General features: G+C 43.3%; 1 protein-coding gene across 1 annotated transcript; it reads left to right on the top strand.

Annotated features, from left to right (window-relative positions):
- Nucleotides 1-362: 362 nt before the first annotated feature.
- Nucleotides 363-11,247, top strand: LOC133453155 (zinc finger and SCAN domain-containing protein 31-like). The gene is made up of 3 exons (XM_061733051.1): nucleotides 363-560; nucleotides 4,896-5,255; nucleotides 10,157-11,247. Exons 1-3 carry the CDS (start codon nucleotides 491-493, stop codon nucleotides 11,065-11,067), a joined length of 1,341 nt encoding a protein of 446 aa, XP_061589035.1. The 5' UTR covers nucleotides 363-490; the 3' UTR covers nucleotides 11,068-11,247.
- Nucleotides 11,248-19,534: the final 8,287 nt, after the last annotated feature.

Genomic DNA, 19,534 nt, shown 5'->3' with positions numbered 1-19,534 from the left:
CTGGTGTCACACTGTTAAAGCTCCGGTGGATAATAAACGTAGAAAAAATAGACAGCTTCTTATCTAAATAAGATAAAGACTCATTGATTAAAATTATGATAATGTGCCTCTCCTTATCAATTGATATTGTTCTTTCTGTATTTACGTACAGCAATGATCTCTGTATCTGTCGTTTTCTTTTAAACTTTAATATAATGCTGAATAAAACTCCACATAAAAAATCAAGGCTATTCAAATCTAATGCAAATCTGATTTTATAACTCATTATGTTTGCAAAATAAAGTTTGGAAATAAGGAAAGGAAAAAAGTGGTAAAAGTGTGTGACGTAACTTCCGGCGGAAGTAAACATTGGAGCGGCTGAAGCGCGTGAACGTGTGTGGACTGCGCTCGGGGACGCGCTTGTGATTTTATCTGATTCTTTTATTATCTGCAGTCATAATGTCTTCACTTCACTATCCCCGAGTCTGTCGGTGAAGGAAGGACAGAAACGATGGAAGAGAGCGGGGATGATGGAGGACTGGAGATCAGCTGGAACCCAGGGAGGAAGGAGAACAAGACAGGTGACTTTTAAACATGCTACCTAATGGTTTTCTACCTTTGTAGAGCTACAATTTTACTGTGTTTTACTCAGTACTCGAGTTGTAATTTTATCATATGGGGACAGATAATTTGTGCTAATTACAAATAATATAATATATTACAAATAATAGCAGTGACCAAAACACCTGCAGAAATACAGCAGGAATGACATAGCAGCAGTTAAATGCAGCCTTCTGTAAGCTTTAAATATCCACTGGGCTTACATCAAATACATCAAAACATAACAATAAAAAACACTTTTCTGAACTTATCAATATGACTCTGTCCTTCACAGGATAAGTAAAATGGATCACTGCAAAAACTCACAATCTTAACAAGAATATTTGTCTTATTTCTAGTTAAAATGTCTCATTTTAGTTAAAAAATCTCATTACACTTAAAACAAGACTCATCACTGGAAAAAACAACAGTTTTCACCTGTTTCAAGTAGATTTTCACTTAAAATAAGTAGAAAAATCTGCCAGTGGAACAAGATTGTTTTGCTTGTAATGAAAAGATAAATCTTGTCCCACTGGCAGATTTTTCTACTTATTTCAAGTGAAAATGTACTTGAAACAGGTGAAAATTGTCAAATAAGTTATTTTTCTGGTGTTATTTTTCTGGTGATGACTCTAAATGTTGAAATAGCAGTAAAACCACATTCATTGATGAAATGACATAAGGGATGGAAAGGGGGGATGTCAGTTTTACAGGGGGGATGATTTGGACCGTTTTTATTTCAGGAGGGATGAGGGGGGATGACATCCCCCCTCATCCCCCCTCAACTCCAGTACTGGTTTTACTCCCTAAACCACTTCCTTTTCCCCCAGTGGTCCTTGTCTCTTGCCAGGCCGTCATTGTAAATAAGAATGTGTTCTTAATGATCTTCCTGGTTAAATAAAGGCGAATGACTGAATTAATATCAAATAAAGTGATAGAATATTTTTTGTTTTTTCTCTTTATCGTATAATGTTCACAAAGTGTAATGCAATTCATGTCATGGGTAGTTTATTTTGAAGGATCAAATACTCAACATCCCATATTATTCATTTTACATCGTGCAAGAAATCATGGACGAGCCAATCAAACTTTGAAAATCCAAGAATCAGGTTAGAAGCGGTAAAAATAGAGACATGGCCCAGAGGTTGGATTTCTGATTTATGTAGAAAAAACAAGCTTTTGATTGTTTTTAAGACACTCAAGGCCTGTTTAAAATAGGTATTAGATGCCATAATAGGTCCCCTTTAAGAGAGACAAATGGGTCGCTGTAATTGGCAGAAACAACTGGATTCCAGGCACCGAAACGTGGATTTGTGGTTCCCATTTTGTATCAGGTAATGTTGGATTTTTGGGTAGCTAACGTTAAACGGTCAAATCATAAAGATGTCGGTGTCCTCATCACTTTAAAGGGGACCTATTATTAAAAACAGGTTTTCTCTTGCTTTAACATATATAAAGTGGTCTCTCCTCATGCCTGCCAACTCAGAGAAGGAGGAAAGCAACCAAATTCTGCAGTGTCTGTACAGCCGCCCGGATGAGCCGTCCAGTGTGATGTGGATCTACGAGCCAATAAGATTCTGCTCCCGTCGTTACGTAACGACAATGTGATTTACATAGGTTGGCCTCCGATGCTGAAACCACGGCCACAACTAACTCCGCCGGCCGAAGCTTCCGCCATTTTTTCGTATCGGTGTATCGCGTCATTCAGGCAGCCAATCAGCACAGAGCATCATTATCATAGCCCCGCCCACTCAGAATCCTGCATAGATAATGAGGTTAGAGAATCGGAAGATAAAGACATGGTTTAGAGGCTGAATGTCTAATTTATTTAGCAAAAACAATCAAAAGCTTGTTTTTTAAGACATTCAAGGCCTGTTTAAAATAGGTATTAGATGCTGTAATAGGTCCCCTTTAATTTCTACAACAAATCCTGCCTTGAAGTCGGACCAAGCTCAAGACTTTTGTAAGCCTTCAAGCTTTGCTTCGTGTATTTCCCCGGCGTAGAAATTAAGTACATATAAATATCAGGAAACTGGATTGGTGGCCAAATATTAATGTCCATGGACCACTGGTTCTTGGGGTAACTGTACCAAATATTAATGTCCATGGACCACTGGTTCTTGGGGTAACTGTACCAAATATTAATGTCCATGGACCACTGGTTCTTGGGGTAACTGTACCAAATATTAATGTCCATGGACCACTGGTTCTTGGGGTAACTGTACCAAATATTAATGTCCATGGACCACTGGTTCTTGGTAACTGTACCAAATATTAATGTCCATGGACCACTGGTTCTTGGTAACTGTACCAAATATTAATGTCCATGGACCACTGGTTCTTGGTAACTGACGCTAATTTAAGCCGATAATCGGCTGTTATCCCGTCTTCTCAGTGCAGTAAGGGGGCTGGTCCAGTGGGGAAGTGACGTCAATGCAGACCCTCAATAACCAGACACCATAGATGAAACATCCGTGCTAGCCAGGCTGGCAGGGTTCAGGAAACAGTTTTGAGGCCGTTTCCTGTCCTGCTGCTGTGTTTGGCAAACAAGGCACACATTTCCTGACCCAAGGAATCAAAACTTTGAACAGAAAGTAAAGAGATTCATGTTTGGTAGATTATTTCAATTAATTTCAATTGGCAATTAAGAAGATTTGGCAGTTTTTTTCATGGGTGCAACCCACATCCTCAGCTCTGCTGCTCCTCTCACAAACGGATGTTCCTGACAACTGGGGCGTCATTTAAAAGGCAAATAAATGGGCTTTCCAACGGTATAAGATTTATGCCAAGAAGCATCGTTACAACAAAGAAATAACCTGCTAAACATAGATTTTCTGTTAAGTTTCTATCGTACTTTTTCTGCAAGCATTTGTTATTTATTACAACTATCAGATGTTTTTATCTGTTCACTCCTTGTCTATATGGATACGTATTTGTATGTGCGGAAAGATATATAATCTTCCCACGAAACAAGATTTCTTACAAGTTCCTAGGTGGTTGCTGGCGGTGTTTCCAGTTATTCCGAAGGAACTTTTTTCTTTCCAGGACAGATTTGGATACCTGGGCTTTGGGGGCCGACCGATACCGAGTACTGATTCAATACAAGTGTTTTCTTTCATTTTCTTTTCCAATTAATGTCAAACTCAAAATATATTCAATAAAGAAATCCAGGAATTTTATCATAATCAGCAAATATGTGAGATACATCCGTCGTGTATCAGTTGTTTACACAGGGGTTGGTGCGTGCGTGCGTGTGTTGCGTGCGTGTGTTGCGTGCGTGCGTGCGTGCGTGCGTGCGTGCGTGCGTGCGTGCGTGCGTGCTTGTGTTGCGTGCGTGTGTTGCGTGCGTGCGTGCGTGCGTGTGTTGCGTGCGTGTGTTGCGTGCGTGCGTGCGTGCGTGTGTTGCGTGCGTGTGTTGCGTGCGTGCGTGCGTGCGTGCGTGCGTGCGTGCGTGCGTGCGTGTGTTGCGTGCGTGCGTGCGTGCGTGCGTGCGTGCGTGCGTGCGTGCGTGTGTTGCGTGCGTGTGTTGTGTGCGTGCGTGCATGCGTGCGTGCGTGCGTGCGTGCGTGCGTGCGTGCGTGCGTGCGTGCGTGCGTGCGTGCGTGCGTGCGTGCTGCGTGCGTGCGTGCTGCGTGCGTGTCTTACTGCTCCTGCACCATTTTGTCTTTTTACTGGTTCAGTTCTAATATCAGGTACAAGGTGTTTCATACATGTCTCTGAGCTGTTACACAACAGGATAAGAGAGAAAATATCACCTATATATACACATATACAGGACTGTCTCAGAAAATTAGAATAACAATAATCAATAATCAACAATAATCAACTGAAATATTGCAAGCCTTTTATTATTTTAATATTGATGATTATGGCTTACAGTTTAACATTCCCAGAATATTCTAATTTTTTGAGGTAGTATATTTGAGTTTTCTTAGGCGATAGTAGTGACGTCTGTCTTTCAGCTTCAGTACCCAGTTGCATAAAATAGGAGGTTTTTGCATCATGCAGTCCCTGATGACTGTAGTCTGTTTGCATTTTCATTGATGGTGAATGTTTCAATGCAAGCTCTATCTTTTTTTCGTCATTGACAGACATCCTTATATATCCTGAACGATAGCGGTCTGGTTTTTCATCACTGTTGCACTGCATGAATCCAGGACAGGGGGACTGACTCTGGACACCCATGCTCTAAAGCTTCTTCATGTATTTCAATATATCTGAGTTGGTTTAATTGCTTAAACGTGTATTTCCCTCAGGGGTGTCTTTGTATCTTGACATTAGTAACCTTTTACCTTGTGCTTTGTTGTTCCCTGCAGACGTCCAACAGCAACCTGTCCGTAGAGACCAGTTTCACAATCACGAGAGGGACTCCAGTCTGGACCAGGGTGAACCAAAAAGCATGAGGATTAAGGAGGAACAGGAGGAACCAGGACCCCCCAGGATTAAGGAGGAACTGGAACCAGGACCCCCCAGGATTAAAGAGGAACAGGAAGAACTCTTCATCAGTCAGGAGGAAGAGCAGCTTGTTCTGAAGCAGGACACTGACGTGATGGTTCAGTTCAAGTCTGAATGTGATGAAACATTGGAAGTCTGTGAAAGTACCAAGATCCAGTACGAGGAAGAGACTGATCGTCAGCACAGACTTCTGCAATCTTACATAAACCTGCACATTATAGGTATGTTGAACTGTAATGGTTTGATGAAACTACCGTATTGGCCCGAATATAAGACGACGCTGATTATAAAACAACCCCCTCTTTTTCAAGACTCAAATTTGAAAAAATACTTTTTAAACATCAAATTCAATTTTTATACAGAAAATAATTACAATACATCTGAAACAAATGATTATAACAATATATTCAAGAGAAACAGCATGTTATTTTGCCTCATTCAAATCATGATCTTGAAGTTTGCATCATAACTTCTTCGACCCACTTTTCTCCAGATTGTCGCTACGTTTGTCCTTTTCTGTTATCTCTTCTGTTATTTTCTTCTCTTTTCTTTCTTACCGCTATTTTTTATTTTTCTTCTTCATGCTACTGCTATTTTTATTTTTCTTCTTGGTGACAGGCATTCGCTTTAAAGATATCTGGCGCCATCTAGCGTTGTGAATGGGTATGACGTCTAGGGGGGGGCCACGGCCCCCCTACAAATGTGCTGGCCGCCCCACTGGCCACAATAAAAAACAAAAAAAAAAACACTTGCTGGCCACTAGGAATGGGCGATATTCCCCACGGTAAGAATTTGTCATCTCGCGGTAAAAATGATGAATTCCCCTTGATGACGTTTTTGTGTAAAGTCGGATTTCTGGTTCTGCGTTAAATCAACGTACGGGGAGGGAGGGAGGGAGGGAGGGAGGGAGGGAGGGAGGGAGGGAGGGAGGAAGGAAGGAAGGAAGGAAGGAAGGAAGGAAGGAAGGAAGGAAGGAAGGAAGGAAGGAAGGAAGGAAGGAAGGAAGGAAGGAAGGAAGGAAGGATATGAGCCAGAAATAAAGACAGAAGGATATGAGCAAGAAAGAAAGAAAAAAAAGATATGAGCCTGAAAGAAAGAGATAAATTCCCATTGATGACGTTTAGTAGTATTTAGTATCTTTTAGAGCAGTGATTTGGGGGCTCCAAAGACTGAATGTGGTGATAGATTTATAGTTAAAAAGATTTGAATTGGTCATTTTTATCGTTATCGGGATAAATGCCAGAAATTATCGTGATAACTGTTTTAGTCCCTACCGCCCATCCCTACCGGTCACATAGATTCTATCGTCAGTTATGCGTTTCATCAGTCGGCGTTTCTTTAAGTATGATGTTTTTTTTCATCATGGTAACGTGTTGGATATTCCACCAGTCTGATGCTGATTTGCTGCTGGGTTTGGAGTCACTTCCTGTCACATGACCCGCTTTCAGAAAAGCTCAGTGGACACGTAGCAGTTTGGTTTTTGTGCTATGAAGTCACAAAGGTGAAGCTGATGGGTCGCCGTGGTAACGGATGCTGAATACATGACCTGCTTTAGATGATGTTGGCGTGTTGAGACGAGTCAGAACCGCAGCAGCGGTCAGAGACCGGGACCTGATGGGTCAGGGGAGACCGGGACCTGATGGGTCAGGGGAGACCGGGACCTGATGGGTCAGGGCAGACCGGGACCTGATGGATCTGAGCAGACCGGGACCTGATGGGTCAGGGTAGACCGGGACCTGATGGGTCAGGGGAGACCGGGACCTGATGGGTCTGAGCAGACCGGGACCTGATGGGTCAGGGGAGACCGGGACCTGATGGGTCAGGGGAGACCGGGACCTGATGGGTCAGGGGAGACCGGGACCTGATGGGTCAGGGGAGACCGGGACCTGATGGGTCAGGGGAGACCGGGACCTGATGGGTCAGGGGAGACCGGGACCTGATGGGTCAGGGGAGATCGGGACCTGATGGGTCAGGGGAGACCGGGACCTGATGGGTCAGGGTAGACCGGGACCTGATGGGTCAGGGGAGACCGGGACCTGATGGGTCAGGGGAGACCGGGACCTGATGGGTCAGGGCAGACCGGGACCTGATGGATCTGAGCAGACCGGGACCTGATGGGTCAGGGTAGACCGGGACCTGATGGGTCAGGGGAGACCGGGACCTGATGGGTCAGGGGAGACCGGGACCTGATGGGTCTGAGCAGACCGGGACCTGATGGGTCAGGGGAGACCGGGACCTGATGGGTCAGGGGAGACCGGGACCTGATGGGTCAGGGGAGACCGGGACCTGATGGGTCAGGGGAGACCGGGACCTGATGGGTCAGGGGAGACCGGGACCTGATGGGTCTGAGCAGACCGGGACCTGATGGGTCAGGGGAGACCAGGACCTGATGGGTCTGAGCAGACCGGGACCTGATGGGTCAGGGGAGACCGGGACCTGATGGGTCAGGGGAGACCGGGACCTGATGGGTCAGGGGAGACCGGGACCTGATGGGTCCGAGCAGACCGGGACCTGATGGGTCTGAGCAGACCGGGACCTGATGGGTCAGGGGAGACCGGGACCTGATGGGTCTGAGCAGACCGGGACCTGATGGGTCAGGGGAGACCGGGACCTGATGGGTCAGGGGAGACCGGGACCTGATGGGTCAGGGGAGACCGGGACCTGATGGGTCAGGGGAGACCGGGACCTGATGGGTCAGGGGAGACCGGGACCTGATGGGTCTGAGCAGACCGGGACCTGATGGGTCTGAGCAGACCGGGACCTGATGGGTCAGGGGAGACCGGGACCTGATGGGTCTGAGCAGACCGGGACCTGATGGGTCAGGGGAGACCGGGACCTGATGGGTCTGAGCAGACCGGGACCTGATGGGTCTGAGCAGACCGGGACCTGATGGGTCAGGGGAGACCGGGACCTGATGGGTCTGAGCAGACCGGGACCTGATGGGTCTGAGCAGACCGGGACCTGATGGGTCAGGGGAGACCGGGACCTGATGGGTCTGAGCAGACCGGGACCTGATGGGTCAGGGGAGACCGGGACCTGACCGGGACCTGATCCGTCTGCACGGACGTTGCTGAGATCGGCGGGAGAGCTTTGACCTCCCATTAAAAATGAAAATCAACTTTCACTGGAGTTTTATTTCAGTTTGGAGTCTCAAACAAACAGAACAGACTGACAAAGGAGACGCATCATCAGCTTTTCAGTCTGATACCAGTTGATTTGATTTGAAGATTTTATTTCTAACATGCATGTTAAAAAAGTGAATATATATATATATATATATATATATATATATGTGTGTGTATGTATGTACAGTACTTCATATAATAATAGTTCACGGATCCACCAACATGCTCGAAACAGAGTAGGATTAAAGTAAACACTTATCTAGTCCTACCCCTGAATCTGACATACATTCTTACATATAACAAGACGAGTTTCAATAACTGTTCAATACAGTGATATAATACTCAATTATATGTATATATAAATATAGTCCAAATCAAGGCAAACAAAAGAAAACAAAACAAACACCCAGCATTTAGTTGTGCTACTATGTATGTATGTATGTATGTATGTATGTATGTATGTATGTATGTATGTATGTATGTATGTATGTATGTATGTATGTATGTATGTATGTATGTATGTATGTATGTATGTATGTATGTATGTATGTATGTATGTATGTATGTATGTATGTATGTATGTATGTATGTATGTATGTATGTATGTATGTATGTATGTATGTATGTATGTATGTATGTATGTATGTATGTATGTATGTATGTATGTATGTATGTATGTATGTATGTATGTATGTATGTACTAATAGAAGTAATTATAATGCATAGTATTACATTATCATTACTTTACTATAACACTATATAATAGAGAACAACAGACAGCAAGCCCTCACTCACTACCACTAGCCCTCACTCACTACCACTAGCCCTCACTCACTACCACTAGCCCTCACTCACTACCACTAGCCCTCACTCACTACCACTAGCCCTAAAAATGAGTAGGGTCCTTGTAATGTTCCCTAGGGATTGGGACACCACTTGCTACGTCACTGCGTGGTTTACGTTCGGGTACATAAGTTACGTTTGCACAAACGTCACACCATATCAGGAAGCTGAGAGCTAGAAGCTGTTTTAATTTCAGCTGTAGCGCTGTTAATATGCCACTTTATTAAGTTTTAATATTTTTTCAGGCGTAAAAGTAACCGTTAAGATCCCCAACCTGGGCTCAGTTTATACAAATAACGCCTGTTAAGAAATTTGCTCCAAAGTTTTCGGGGGATGAGAAGAGCAGCCGGCGATTTATGGTTCCGCGTTAAATCGATGCAGAGCCTACGGCGTAGGGTACGGCGTAGGGTACGGCGTAGGGTACGGCGTAGGGTACGGCGTAGGGTACGGCGTAGGGTACGGCGTAGGGTACGGCGTAGGGTACGGCGTAGGGTACGGCGTAGGGTACGGCGTAGGGTACGGCGTAGGGTACGGCGTAGGGTACGGCGTAGGGTACGGCGTAGGGTACGGCGTAGGGTACGGCGTAGGGTACGGCGTACGGCGCGTGTCGCCGCTTAACCTACGCCGTAGGCTCTGCGTTGGTGTAACGCGGAACCATAAATCAGCCTTTATTCTGGCCAGATCTGAAGATACAACGGGGAAACGAGTGATTATGTACATCCACTGAGTGAATATTATGAAAGTAAAATATATATTTCTCGCTAGAAATGTAATCAAAACGCATTTTTATGCAGAAACTAACTCAAAATATTGATTTTATTCACTAAAAAATAAGAAATGTCTGCCATGTTTTTGTTTTTTTTTATTCAGTCTGCAAATGATGACGTAAAGCATTCTGGGAAATTTCTCTAACCCTCGGTCAGCTAGTCAGCATCTGAAAATCCTCGCTGTGAAGGGCCAGATTCATACACACTAGCCCTTGTTTTCCCCACTACCCCTAGATGCAGAGAGGAATTGGGACACCAGTACCCTCACGGGAACGCGCAACATTTAGGGGTAGTGTTGAAAAGTAGGACTAGGGGGTGTACTGGGACTGGGCCTAAGTTACATTTGATATCTTCAGTAACCTATTTCTCGTGTCTTTCTATGTCCAGACCGCCCACATGAGCATGGCTGTAAGGAGGAGGAAGATCTCTCTGAGCAGCAGCTCCGTATCCAGGAGAGGAGCTCCGGCCCAGACCAGGAGGAACCAGAACTTCCTCAGGTTAAAGAGGAACAGGAGGAACCAGAACTCTGCAGCAGTCAGGATGGAGAGCAGCTGGTTCTGAAGCAGGAGACTGATACCTTCACGTTGACTCCCACTTACCAGGAAAGTGACTTCAGTGAAGCAGAACCAAACACTGAGCAGCTTTACTCTCAGAACTCTCCTTTAAGTGAACAAAGCAAGAACCTGGACTCTGGATCAACTACAGAGGCAGAGATGAATCCAAACATGAACGGACCTGACGGTGAAAAAGAAGACCCCCCTCATGTGTTACAGAGTCCATTGACTGGTAAAAAGTCTTTTAAATGCGATGTTTGTGGAAAAGAATTCCGAGATAAGCACAGCGTGGAGCGTCATGACAGAATCCACACGGGCGTGAAGCCGTATGATTGTAAAACATGCGGCAAAAGCTTCGCTCAGAAATGTACTCTGGTGAAACACACGAGAATCCACACGGGAGAGAGGCCGTACTCCTGTCAGATCTGCGGGAAGAGCTTTATTCAGAGCAAGGCTCTAGTGACTCATATGAGGACTCACACGGGCGAGAGGCCTTTCTCCTGCATGACGTGTGGGAAGAGTTTCCTAAACCACTACCATCTGCTGTCCCACATGATCACCCACACCGGAGAGAAGCCCTACACCTGTGAGATGTGCGGGAAAGGGTTCATTCACAAAAGTAACTTGAAGCGTCACATGAGTTTCCACACAGGCGAGAGGACGTATTCTTGTGAAACGTGTAGGAAAAGATTCAGGTACCGAAGTAATCTGACAAAACACATGCAGATCTATCGGCACCAGTAGGAACCGGTTTAATGCGGAACGTTTAGGAAAAGTTCAGTCAATATAATGGACCACTTGAAATTCCTCTCACGAGTTCTGGTGAAATGTTAGTTTCCAAAGGTAGGTAGACATGAGAACTCACCCAGGTGAGGTGTTTTTACCATATCCATGTCTCCTCCTCCTCCCATGGAGCTGCTGCGATTCGTCAACGTCGCCGCCATATTGGATGTTCAAGACTGAGCTGTAAACTAATACAAGTAAATGGACTTATTTTCATAAAGCGCGTTTCTACAAAGAAATGTACGTTTTATGTCTCATTTATTCATTCACACACGCACTAATATACTTGGGAAACAGTTAGGCACCAAATATAATATATTTAATTTTCTCAGATGGCAAAAATAAGAACTTTATTGATCCCACATAGGAGTAATTCATGTTATATCAGCTATAGAGAACAAGGTAGTGCCGAAAAACAATATATATCCCCCTCACAAAAATAAGAAAAATAGAGAAACATAATTTCTCATCAACAAAATATATTTTCAAATAACAAAATAACATATTTGAACCATTTTTCAGACAATAAAATAACATTTGAACAATTTTTCAGACAATAAAATAACTGAAAAAATCTGAAAAATGGTTCAAATATGTTATTTTGTTACTTGAAAATGTTTAAATATGTTTATGTAAAATATGTTTTGTTGATGAGAAAATATGTTTTTCTATTTTTCTTATTTTTGTGAGGGGGAATATATATTGTTTTTGGGCACTACCATTTTCTCTATAGCTGATATAACATGAATTACTCCTATGTGGGATCAATAAAGTTCTATTTTTTGCCGTCTGAGAAAATTAAATATATAATATTTGGTGCCTAACTGTTTCCCAAGTATATTAGTGTGAATGAATAAATGAGACGTAAAACGTACATTTCTTTGTAGAAAGGCGCTTTATGAAAATAAGTCCATTTACTTGTATTAGTTTACAGCGCAGTCTTGAACATCCAATATGGCGGAGACGTTGACGTATCGCAGCAGCTCCGTGGAGGAGGAGACATGTCATTGGTTTTTACTGCCACGACCTGAAGGTGTCACTGTTGAGCTTCTTTGAGGACTCACTCAGTCATGATGACAGAATGAATGAGTGAAAGTAAAGCAGCCAGAGTTCAGGAGGAGGAGTTAATGTTAATGGTAGATCTTGAATGTTTGACACCTAGAACTCTTCCTGACCTTGTGTAGGTTTTGTAAACAGGATCAGGTTTGCTGTTCCCTCACTGATGTTCCGTCTTCTTCTTTACATGTTTTCCATGTAGTTTTGTTGCTACAGCCATTGAACATGTCGGGGGTCGGCAAGGCAAGTTTATTTATACAGCACAATTCAACACAAGGTCATTCAAAGTGCTTTACAACAACATTAAAAGCGGCAAGACATAATTAAACAGTAGATAACAATAAAATGAAATAAAATGATCAAAAAGAGGTAAAATAATAAGCACAAGTTGTTAAAAAGTAAGGGCAGTAGATCCAGCAGGTACATCTCATTCTTACAATGGCAAGAATTACGTTTCTATACGGTCAAAACGTACAAAGACCGGGTCAAATACAGTATTACAAAAGTAATCTGTAACAATTCATACAGTGAATTAAACCATTTTGACAATTCTATGCCACAATGTCTGTTTCCAGGTCTTATTTCACACAACTGACAAGAATTACGTTTCTATACGGTCAAAATGTACAAAGACTGGGTCAAATACAGTATTACAAAGTCATCTGTAACAATTGTACGGTGAATCAAACCAGTTTGTGTTTCAGGGTTTGTTCCAGGGTTTGTTTCAGGTTCTCTGTGAACACGTCGGGGGTCAGTGTGGGTTTGGTTTGTTTTCATTCACCAACATTTTTTATTTACTGAACAAAACACGACAATGATGGTTGATGATGAGGTTTAGATCTGTTTATTTCTGGTGTCTGTCATCATTCATGGAAAAACAAATGAGAAATAAACGTATAACCTGTTCATTTTGAGTGTGTTTATCTTTGGAATAACGTGTGATAGTGACGTCACATGACTTTACAAGGCAAGTTTATTTGTATAACAATTCAAGAACAAAGTGATTCAAAGTGCTTTACAGACACATTAAAACTTTCTCTCTTCTGCTCCTCCCTCTCCTTTTTGCATTTGGACTTTAACTGTTTGAAGTTAAACTCGGATGTCGCTGTGATATTGTTGCACCGACATAGTGAATAAAGTGAACCGAATGAGTTAAATTGCGTTTGTCAGATACGCTTTTTCTGCTCTCTAACTCTGCTCTTGCTGTCCGTGGTGCAGAAAACAGATGTGTATTGTGTAAAGGCCCATTGGCTGAATTGACGCCACTGAGGGAGGAGACAGAGAGACTCAGGCTTTATTGAAGTAAAACTGCTACCGAGCAGGTTTGGTTCACAGGCTCAGTTGCCATAGTAACTGACTCAGAGTTTGAGTTAAATCGCTTTCTGGAACTGAAAACTCCGGATTTCCCTCATCTCAGGCTTAACAAACTCAGAGTTTTCACGAAACCCGCGTCCTGGAATACCAGGAGGAAACTCTGAGCTGATCCTGAGTGTCTAAGGCCCCGTGTGTTTTGGCCGTTCGTTTACACGAAAACGAAGCTCAAAGTCACCAAAACCGATCATTTCTGAAAACTTTGGCCAACGTGAAGATTTGCAAAAACCCCGTCTTCACGTTTGCTTGTAAACGGAGAGAAACAGACATTTATTCTTCAGAACGTCACATTATGAGACAGAAACGTCACCAGCGTCATGAGTGCGACCTGTGGTTACAATTAGTTTGTAACCGTCAATATTTTCTTGTATTTTACCTGTTTTATATTCTAAAGTCACACTTAAAAGTAACTCCACTTCTCTGTCACTCCAAACCAAAGACTCTGGTTCATCTTGGAAGTAACTGGAAGTTACTCGTGTCATTTGTTGATGTTTTTTTCCAGGATTCTGATTGGCTAGCATGACTTTATCTTCTCGTTACACTGCCCCCTGTAGGTTTGGCTTAAAATAAATCAAGCTTTAAAAACAAACAAAAACAGTAAGGTGAGATGGTGAGATGCTTAAACCAGGGGTGATAAGTTCCAGTCCTCAGGGGGCTGGTGTCCTGCATGTTTTACATGTTTCTCTGTTTCAACACACCCTGATACAAACGTGTGCTGACCCTAATGACAAGTTGGTGATGACCATTAATTAGAATCAGGTTTGTTGATACAGGAGACGAAGCAGGTCAGAGGGCCAGGGTTGAAAACCGCTGCTCTCAAATCACTTCATGTCATCATAACAGTTTCTATTTGCATCATCATGTATTCATTAGTAGCTGATGTGGATGTGTTGTTCATGTGGATCCTCCCACAGTCTTTCATCAGCAGCTGGAACCACAGACACTCTGATAAAACAGGAATTAGCAGAATCCATCTGATATTAAGCTGTGGTTTGAATCCCACTTCCCTCCTCTTTGAAGAGTCGTCACATAACTGTGTTCAGGTTTTTGTACAGCCTCTTCTACACTTTGTATCACTGTGTTTCTAGAGCACAGTAGTAGAGAGCTGTGTCTGCCAGGGTTAGCGTTCTGATGGTCAGTTCAGTCGAGCTGTCAGTTGTTTGGGACTCATATCGATCATCAGGAATATATTCACTTGTGGAGTCTTTTGCTCCTTTCCAGAGTATAAACTGAGGAGCCTGAAGGTCAGAATGATGTTTGTACCAGTAAAGTTCAAGTACATCTTCATCTGTCTGATAGATACATCTCAGTGTGACAGTTTGTCCTTCTCTTCCACTGACTTCATCTTGTTCAGGAGAGATTGTGTCTCCAGCTATTAGTCCTGGAAAAAGTGGAGAAAATGAAGCCATTAGACTAACATTGTTCATGATACTGAGAGGAGGAGACGAGGAGGAGAAGAGAGTGGAAAATGTCCCGTGTAAAGTGTTACTCTGTGGACATTCACAACTAAATCAACTGTAGAACTCTGTCAGGTCCATTTACATGATTTCCATTCTATCAGAGCAAAGAAACCAGAAAAGGAGTGAAATGCAGTCTGGATATGTGGTTAATGCAGCAGCTTCAACAAAACTTGAATCCCTGTTCTTAAACTCACCTAGAATGTGAGATAGAAGCAGAAAGAGCTGAAGCAACATGTCTTTGGAGATCTTCAAGCCAGACAGACAGCAGATGAACTATGTTCTTCCACTGCAGGAGAATGAGGAAGAAATAATGTCATTGATGAGCTGAAGTTCAGTGGGCGGGGCCAATTACCTCCTGACATGATTTGTTTCACTTCAACTCAACCAATCAAATAGTTTTGTGTTTCCTCAGCAGCTCTGTCTCTGTCTCTGATCTTTACTGCTTCATGTCTCTGTTGTCTTTGTCATCAGTCCAATGACTCAACAATCAGAGCTTTAACAGTGTGTGAGGTCCTCTAGTGGATGTTGTGGAGTATTGTGTCGTCTTTCTGCAGGTTTTTGTACAGAGTTTTAGTGTTTCCTGTCACTGTGGGCCTCACAGCACAGTAGTACACAGCAGAGTCTGACACTGCAGCAGAGGAGATCTGCAGATCCATTTGTGTTTTATTATCATTCACTTTAAAAGAAAATCCAGACCTTGGGTCTGAAATTGCTGTTCCTGTTCCTGAATGAGAGATGAGGAACTCTGGTGGTTTTCCTGGATATTGTCGATACCAGAAGAAATAATCAGTTCCAGCTGCAGGTCTGGAGAATCTGTAGGACAGAGAGAGATGTGTTTCTTCTAAACTGGACTCTTCATCTTTGACTGCAGTGAGTTCTTCACAGTTGACCCCTAAAGGAAGACAAATCTGCTTTATATTTGGTCACAAACCTCTTTAGAAATGAATGACATGTATAAAAGTGTGAATGAAAATGATTTAAAAGGTGCAGATTGTAACGTACCTGTTAGAATCCTGATCATCAGTAGAGAAAGTACATAATAGTCCATGTTGAATAGAGCTGATGTTTGTGGTTTGTGTGTTGAACTGTGTTGAATGTGGAAGTTTGTGTCTCTTCTATAGTTTAGTAACAGCTCAGCTCCTCCCTGAATCTCTTGCTGAATTCTAATCTCCACCCTGAACCCTCCAGCCCTGAGCCCTCACAGACTTTAGTGACGTCAGCTGGAACGTGATCAAGTGTGAGAGAGTGTGAGGGCTCCAAATGGAAACACGGCAGATCAAAATGTTTTTTTGTTTTTTTTTCTTATAAACTTTATTTAAAATTTCAATTTACAAAATTCCTAGTCAGATCAAAATGTTCGTACCGGTATTATAAGTTTGGGAATGATCATCCGGATGTTTGAAAACAAAGTGGTAGCCTATATAAAGGAGCATAAAATTCAACAAAGAACACAATTTAAACATGCGCACAGTACAATATGTATTTCCTTGTTAACATTGTATTTCTTTCAATCTACCCATACCAGCACATCCAGTATGCCAGGATCAACCGCAGAGTCATTTCTTTTTTGTAAGCGCGTGTAAACTGAGTTAAATATTCCAGCTGTGTTATGACCATCTAATATTACTTTCCATTTTTCAGCATGATGTCATTTCATTTTTGTAAGAGAGCGTATAAATTTATGGTAACCTGAGCTAAATATTTCAGTTATATTATTACTATTTACTGCAACGTTTTTGTTCAACTTGCTGAAATTGTTTAAATTTTGTGGTCATAAATAAATGAATAACCAAATTACTGCCTGACTTGTTTGTGTCTTGTATCTTGCTAGTATTTACATGTATGCATTTCTGTTAACATAGAGAATCTTAATTCAAACACTGTTGTAGGAGCCACATATTGATGTTTCATTTGTTTGGTCTGGTTGCCACGGTGATGAAGGAAGTTTGGGTCACGTGGGTCGTCACCGTAGCTTATATAAGGAATCAAATCACCTGCACTGAGGTGGAGAGAGGCCAGTTGGGTAGCCGTCATTTTTGTTGACCGCCTTTTACTGATCACCCCGATTACACTTTGCAGTGTACACATTTAAACCTATTAAGTGAATGTAATCGGGAGGCCGATGTGGCTGAGCTTCTGTCATTAAACGCCATAAAACGTATCTGGGACTCAGCGTGCTTCTCTGTCAGCAGCAGCGCGTCATACAAATATACAGGACCCAACAAAAACTCTCAAGTGGCTCTAATAAGTACAGGAAAGCCGCAATAACTGTACTCAGATTAAAGAAATGCAAGTCTTGTTTATTCAACACCAGGTCAACTGAGGATTTGTCTAATATAAAATGAAAACAAAAGAAATTGAACCTCAAATTATGAATAAAAAAATGATGAAGAAAACAACATTTTGTCCTCCATCTTCCCACAAATGTCAATTAACTTAGATAACTGGTCATCCCTCTTCCTTTCCCTCTCCTCCTCCTTTTCATCCAGCTCCCTCAGCCTCTTTTCCTGTCTTTAGTCTTGAAGAAAGTCAAAAACGTCATTTGTCCTTTTTTTGGTTTTCTTCCCTCCGTTTGTTGGTCGCTCCCTGTTTGTAAAGGAAATAATAGGGCCGTTGAAAAATCATCACGGGACAACAGTTTCTGAATTTAAATCACCAGTGGGATATGTATTTATATTTACAGGTGAACTTTCTTCTCGCAGTCGCACATGGTTCCTTTTCCTCCGCCCCCTGTTTTGTTTACATTCTCCCTGGTAACCTCCTTTCATGTCACAACGCAATGAACTGTGGGTAATTCCCTTTCCAAAAGTCACTTAACGATTTTAGGAATGGGACAGCCCTGGACCCTTAACGACTTTAGGAATGGGACAGCCCTTAACGACTTTAGGAATGGGACAGCCCTGAACCCTTAACGACTTTAGGAACGGGACAGCCCTGAACCCTTAACGACTCTAGGAATGGGACAGCCCTGAACCCTTAACGACTTTAGGAACGGGACAGCCCTGAACCCTTAACGACTTTAGGAATGGGACAGCCCTGAACCCATAACGACTTTAGGAATCGGACAGCCCTGAACCCTTAACAACTTTAGGAATGGGACAGCCCTTAACGACTTTAGGAATGGGACAGCCCTGAACCCTTAACGACTTTAGGAATGGGACAGCCCTGAACCCTTAACGACTTTAGGAATGGGACAGCCCTGAACCCTTAACGACTTTAGGAATGGGACAGCCCTGAACCCTTAACGACTTTAGGAATGGGACAGCCCTGAACCCTTAACGACTTTAGGAATGGGACAGCCCTGAACCCTTAACGACTTTAGGAATGGGACAGTCCTGAACCCTTAAAGACTTTAGGAATGGGACAACCCTGAACCCTTAACGACTTTAGGAATGGGACAGCCCTGAACCCTTAACGACTTTAGGAATGGGACAGCCCTGAACCCTTAACGACTTTAGGAACGGGACAGCCCTAAGCCCTTAATGACTTTAGGAATGGGACAGCCCTAAACCCTTCACGACTTTAGGAATGGGACAGCCCTAAACCCTTCACGACTTTAGGAATGGGACAGCCCTGAACCCTTAATGACTTTAGGAATGGGACAGCCCTGAACCCTTACGACTTTAGGAACGGGACAGCCCTAAGCCCTAAGCCCTAACGACTTTAGGAACGGGACAGCCCTTAACCCTTAAAGACTTTAGGAATGGGACAGCCCTAAACCCTTAACGACTTTAGGAATGGGAAAGCTCTGAACCCTTAATGACTTTAGGAATGGGACAGCCCTGAACCCTTAACGACTTTAGGAACGGGACAGCCCTGAACCCTTAACGACTTTAGGAATGGGACAGTCCTGAACCCATAACGACTTTAGGAATGGGACAGCCCTGAGCCCTGAACTCTTAACGACTTTAGGAATGGGACAGCCCTAAGCCCTTAACGACTTTAGGAATGGGACAGCCCTGAACCCTTAACGACTTTAGGAATGGGACAGTCCTAAGCCCTTAATGACTTTAGGAATGGGACAGCCCTAAACCCTTCACGACTTTAGGAATGGGACAGCCCTAAACCCTTAACGACTTTAGGAATGGGACAGCCCTGAACCCTTAATGACTTTAGGAATGGGACAGCCCTGAACCCTTAATGACTTTAGGAATGGGACAGCCCTGAACCCTTACGACTTTAGGAATGGAACAGCCCTTAACGACTTTAGGAATGGGACAGTCCTGAACCCGTAACGACTTTAGGAATGGGACAGCCCTGAACCCATAACGACTTTAGGAATGGGACAGCCCTGAACCCTTAACGACTTTAGGAATGGGACAGCCCTGAACCCTTAACGACTTTAGGAATGGGACAGCCCTGAACCCTTAACGACTTTAGGAATGGGACAGCCCTGAACCCTTAACGACTTTAGGAATGGGACAGCCCTGAACCCTTAACGACTTTAGGAATGGGACAGTCCTGAACCCTTAAAGACTTTAGGAATGGGACAGCCCTGAACCCTTAACGACTTTAGGAATGGGACAGCCCTGAACCCTTAA

This window comes from Cololabis saira, chromosome 10, assembly GCF_033807715.1.
Source record: "Cololabis saira isolate AMF1-May2022 chromosome 10, fColSai1.1, whole genome shotgun sequence".
Classification (NCBI taxonomy): Eukaryota; Metazoa; Chordata; class Actinopteri; order Beloniformes; family Belonidae; genus Cololabis; species Cololabis saira.
This window is presented reverse-complemented; position numbering and strand designations above follow the sequence as displayed.